The 6,000-nt window shown below is 30.5% G+C and overlaps 2 protein-coding genes across 5 annotated transcripts in view; one reads left to right on the forward strand and one right to left on the reverse strand.

The window, feature by feature from the left end:
* LOC117102136 overlaps positions 1–6,000 on the reverse strand; it is a 32,107-nt gene that overhangs the window by 11,384 nt on the left and 14,723 nt on the right. The window contains exon 1 of one of the 4 annotated variants that reach the window (XM_033242349.1): positions 1,752–1,911. The exons of the other annotated variants lie outside the window; for them this stretch is intronic. Coding sequence (XP_033098240.1) covers positions 1,752–1,771 — 20 coding nt within the window. The 5' untranslated portion in view covers positions 1,772–1,911. Of the gene's footprint in view, positions 1–1,751; positions 1,912–6,000 lie in introns of those variants that run through there. 4 annotated transcript variants of the gene reach the window in all.
* LOC117102120 (A disintegrin and metalloproteinase with thrombospondin motifs 17-like) overlaps positions 5,437–6,000 on the forward strand; it is a 36,121-nt gene continuing 35,557 nt past the window's right edge. The window contains exon 1 of the mRNA XM_033242332.1: positions 5,437–5,548. The gene's annotated coding sequence lies outside the window, so the exon portion shown is untranslated. The remainder of the gene's footprint in view (positions 5,549–6,000) is intronic.

The raw sequence follows: 6,000 nt of genomic DNA on the forward strand, positions 1-6,000 counted from the left end.
GGAACTTTATAACAAAAACTTGTACTGGTATTATTTACTTTTTTTAATCAGAAATAATCATTAAATATTATTATCTCTACTACACTAGCTTGTACAGACAATAATATTTAACAAAACTAATTGTTATATTGCACTACATTAATATACAATGAATCTTTATGGTAATAAATGATCTTTTATCCGCTAATCTTTTGGCGACAGGCTAATTCATAGTCTTGTAATCAACATGGATGCATTTGTGCAGTTAACACTAATGACAACGCATGTGCTGAGTACAAATGATGAGTGAATAGCAAAAAACTGGTCATGTTAAGGACACTATTAGTTCATGCTATGGATTTTATGATAAAGATTAAAGTAATAATAGCTACTATTATGATCATTTAATGAATTTTTAAATAAATCAACATACATAGGCAAGAAACAAAATGTAAAAAGTAGATCAGTAACCTGATAAGATTAGTAAATTAGCAAATCAAATCAGTGTAGAGTTGGTTTTCCGAGATTTACAAATGTCAACATAATGAATATTATGTCATAATTCAAATGTCATTACTCCATTTCATGACTGATAAAATGACTGGTGAAACAAGAGCTATTAAAAACTATGACGAAAACGTCATTTTGATTATTAAAGAATACTATAAAAACAACAACAGCAGCAGTAGTAATAACTATAATAATCAAAAAACAATAATAATAAAATAACAATAATAATAATAAATAGCAATAACAATTATAACAATAGTAGCACCGATAATAATAAATAGCAAGTCGAGTGGCCGAGCAGTAAGGCTTGGGTGCTGCTAACTACAGCCTTAAAATCGGCGCTGGTTCCAGTCACTCCTTGCCCAGGGTTTGGTTTGTAGAACCAAGTCTTCTAGGATAAGGATTTAAACTGGAGGTCCTAGCTCGTATGCACATTAAAGAACCCAATGCATCTTTCGGAAGGGTAGGGGGGGTTACCCTGATGCTATGGTTAATTTCAGCTACTGCCATTGTGGAATGATGTGAAAGTGTAGCTACTATAAGATCCTCTTTACAGCCACTAGGTAGTTATGGACCACGCCCATACATAATTCAGCATAATGACGCTGCGAATTATGAGTTATTCTCCTTGACCTCTACACAGCAATATCAACAACAGAAACAGCAACAACAAAAAATTTAAAAAATAATAATTTAATTAAGTTAAAATAAATCTATTTAAATGAGGCATTAAAGACAATTCCAAATTAGGCATCATGGTATGTTAAACATTTCCTTTTGTATTCTTACATGGACTTCACAACCAAAATAAGTACAACGATCCAAACAGATCTATAGTGTTTACGCATTGAAACAATTTAAACAGTACAAAACCCAATAATCAATATTTGTTAGCTGATATCATTCATTGATAACTGGGATATAAATACTACATACATAATACCCAAATGCAAATTTTGCTTTCAAAACTTAATTAGTTAATCCTATTTAAATAATACATGTATAAGGGCTGTAAAAATCTATTTTAAGTTACTCCTTTTTTGAGCTATAAACTGAAAAATGAAATTTACTATTTAAATTGCTTATTTTTATGAATTTTAGTAAATTATTAGAAGTGCCATTTAAGTGCATTTAAAATTTTTCCTATTTGGATATATATTATTACTACAGTAAAAAATACTTTAATACTTAATAGTTGCAAAAATAGAGGTAGCAACTACAGTACTGTAATAACTGACAATAATATTGAAACATTTACTTACATGCTTATTGTAGACTGCATCTTGCTAAATGTATCTTGTTTTAAAAGAAACTAAATTGTAATTAAATAGTACACTAGTACTGTATGTGAATTCCACCCTGCAATTGTTTAGTGAACTAACGTGCAAATGTATACAAAGTCCATTTTATTAATTCACACATCCAATCTCATGGTCAGCCGTTGCGTAAAAGTAAGTAGCTACGTCATACACCAACCCAACCAAACACAATAACAATTATGAAATATATCTTTTCAATACACATAAAAGATCAATTAAGTTGTTTTACTGGGTTGGGCCAAGGACATAAAATCCATCATGTTGAAGTAATGAGAAGTTGAGTTTGGGTTAGTTACCCGGTCATATCAATAATTACCAATGATAATCAATAATTACCAATGATAATCAATACACAGATATATGTTTATAAGGACATGATGATGTGTAGTAAGTAATGAGAAGTTCAGTTTGGGTTAGTTACATCATATTATTACTTTACTATACCAATGATAATCAATAATTACCAGAATCTTATAAGCATATTCACGTGTAGAAAAAATTCAATATATTACTATATAGGGCACATAAACATATATTGGTTAGGAGCTTCTCAACCCTATTCAAAAGGTAAAATACCCTTTAAATAGGAGAGGGTAAAAAAGTATTCTCTGTATTCCTCTCCTTAGATTCATAAAAAATATTAATAATGCATTAAAGTCAATAATTTTAATTGTTTACTGCTCATACTCTATCTGTTCAATCTCAGATATCCCTACAAAATTGAGTCCTAAAACTAAATTATAACAACATATAAATGTTAAGGACCCCCAAAGGAAATAAGTTTTTTATATTTTAAAACTTTTTGGGATACCCTAGGAACTACCCTAGCATTTAGTGTCTGTTTTTCATTTATTATTAGTTTTTTTCTTTTTTTTTTTTGTATTTAAGAATTGTATTGTATTGAAAATTTAATTCCAAAATTAAATTTTGAATGAATATTAGCAATAACATGTAAATTTAAATAACCAGAACTAAGGTGAGGTGTTGTGGCAGTGAAAAATGGAGCATGTAGTATTCAGTTGGGTATGGGAGCAATAATGATCGGAAATAATGGGAACAGTCACAGAAGGAATGGGGAAACAAATGTGGTCGCTTGTTACAAGAAGTGCCCACAGTGTTACAATGCCAAGTGGCTGAGGAAACACATTGTGAATCAAAACTGTGTGCAAACAATATTACATGATCCACTAGAAAGTAGTTGTCATACTACAGTATACTGACGTCAAAAAAAATTTAAATATTTCCAAATTGGGTCCACAAATAATAATTACAAGGTTTGACTGCATGAATTTAATATTAAAACTTAAGTGTTGAAACATTACCTCACTCTATGCTTTGCAGCTCTGAGTCATGTCTCAGTCCAGAAATACGGGCTATTTTCATGACACCCGGCTATATAACCAAACATAATTACAGTGTCCAGAATTCAATCTTATCAATCATATGATTGCCGCAGGGGGCGGTGTTACGGAAACTTGACTATTAATAGTTGCATAACAAATTCACCTGAACAAAAAACCAATAATATTCCAAGTACTATCATTAAAAAATCAAACTCACCTCATAGCCATCATTAAAAAGTACATGTCAATTTGATTATTGGAGCGATAGAATACAGTATTGCAACTGCTGTGTGCTTAAAAAATATTTATTCATATCCACATATCATTACGCATGTTGCTGATTATCACTGTCCTAAACCAGGCATTGAGAAAAATTCATAAAATGTGACATAAAAATATCCAAAGAGGGTAAAATACATAGTGGTATAACAAGGGGTATTTTTACGATGCCTGATCACCCCCACCCCCCTATTTGTTCAGATGTGAACAAAATAATAGTAATGAAAATAAATGGCAAAGTAAAGTTATTATAAATGTTAACTACTGTAATTCATAGCCATTGACATGATCCGTCACCTATTTTTACGCATTGTGTATTAAGTTCAGTGTTTGTAATATTCTCACACCAAAACTTTAAGACAAACAAGTGGTTCTACCTCCAAAACCATTTTTTACACATATAATGTATACAACATTTTGTTATGCTGTACTGTATAAAAAATAAAATGTGTTCAGAGGTATCCAATTGCATTTTGCTAAAATGTGACCCAAGACAGCCTGTTTTTGAAACTAAGTAATTCTTCTGTTGTTTAATTCAATTTGTAAAATCAAATATCCTGCAAAGTTGCCCTGAACTTTGTTTGTATTCCGATCGATTGACATCAACGTTTTACCAAGAAAAATATAATGGGTTTTAACAGCCACAATCTTGGGAATTAAAAAACATCGTAATAGAAACCTCTAGATGATGCCTCTATTATTGCAGATACATGTATGCAATTGACAGCAGAATTCAATAAAGTATAATATCTAACCATGGTAATGATAAAAGTGCTATTACTTCCAAATTTATGGTTATTTTTAATATAAATATTTTTCTTCACTATTCTAATGCATGTAGTACAGCCATGATATAAGAACAATTTCAAAAGCGTTAAAAGCGGTTTTGGATCGGTGCATTAAAATATTCGTTTCGCCACTATAACGTAGTTGCCACCATGTTATTATGTAACTGGTATAATAATATTAATATGACTGTCTTCTGTCATCAATACTTTCATCTTCTTGTATTGTTAATACAATAGGTTTTCTTATCACTTTGATACTAATTGATAACAATTAGCACACACTGTTTGTCACAAACACCAGTAGAAAGATATGTCTTCAATTAAATCAGCCAAAACAAATATACTTTAAATTTAAAGTCTGAGCTTACTTTAGTTCTCAGCAATCCAGAGCCTAGGCCGAAGTAAGACAAACATTAGTCTTGAAGAGTTGCACCAAACTTAACTAAATTTAAATTTCCCTCACATATATACAAAACAATCTTTGGTATGTGAACCAATTACAAACAGTCCTATATTCAAATGATCTCATGAACCAATCATCTAATATCAATAATTTTCTTACAGTGACATAGCATAGCCAATCACAAGCAAGCTAGTATAATTTTTCAAATAAATCAATTGTATACTGTAGTAACATTAACATTACACTTACTTCAGTGACACACCCAAAATTATAATTAATTGTAATCAATTTTGTAGTATAAAATTCTACAATAATCATGTCAATAGTAACTTAAAATGACTTATAATTCAGATATGGAATACAGTACTCCATTACAGCCATGTTACACAGTTCGTTATCTTTTTTCTATGGCGTCGGAATGACCAAATCCCGAAGGTACACTGATGGTATGGCAAATATCACATAAAATGATATTACATCATATTATTGCATAAGCACTTGGCTTACACTAATTAAGAAAATAAAAGCAATTATTCAGATTTATTTTTAATGAAACTGTTGTGACACTGTAATATAAGATAGCATGGTACAATACAAATATTTGTTTTTTATTTATCCTCTGACTGTATGCCATCAGTTATAGCTGGATCATATGGGTAAAACAAAATATATTGAGAGAAATGTTTCTCTTATCAATGGCAGCTTAGTAGTGGACACAACATTGTTTCTGAGCCAGTTCCAGGGCCTGGTGGGCCCTATTTCTACTGCCACAGGATTCTTTGAAAGAATTGTTTGGAATATTTTTTTCTTTGCAGGGTTTGCGGTCATCTTTTTATCGAAACATCTATTACTTTAAAGTACAAATCAAGTAGTTGCTAAATATATTTTAAGGTAAAGAGGTTTGGGCACAGAGTTGGTTTAACTACAGTAAGTACGTTTCATGTTTTTTTTGGGGGGGTCATTGCAGACATTGTTCTATATTAAAAATGTAATAGGCAAGACATTTTAGCCATAATAACATATATATTTATACATGTGACAGACATGGTTATTAGAATTTAGGACATTTACTTATTTATTCTTTCTTTAGACTGCATGCACTCTTTCAGTATGAGTACTGTTTTTCAAAATGGTACAGTTACAAACAAACCATGAAACAGAAAGAAGATAATACAAAATAAAGTCAAAAGAAGAGTCGATGTAAAACTTATAAATTAATAGAATGTTATTAGAAATTAGGGTTTGCTGTCATATTTTTATCAAAACATCTATTACTTTACAAATCAAAGTAGTTGCTAAACATATTTTAAGGTCAAGAGGTTTGGAGACAGAGTTGGTAAAACTACAGTATTACTGTAGTTTTATGTTTTGTTTTTTTT

Source organism: Anneissia japonica, unplaced genomic scaffold (genome assembly GCF_011630105.1).
Source record: "Anneissia japonica isolate Jap-2015-1 unplaced genomic scaffold, ASM1163010v1 scaffold1005_len2656397_cov198, whole genome shotgun sequence".
Taxonomy (NCBI): domain Eukaryota; kingdom Metazoa; phylum Echinodermata; class Crinoidea; order Comatulida; family Comatulidae; genus Anneissia; species Anneissia japonica.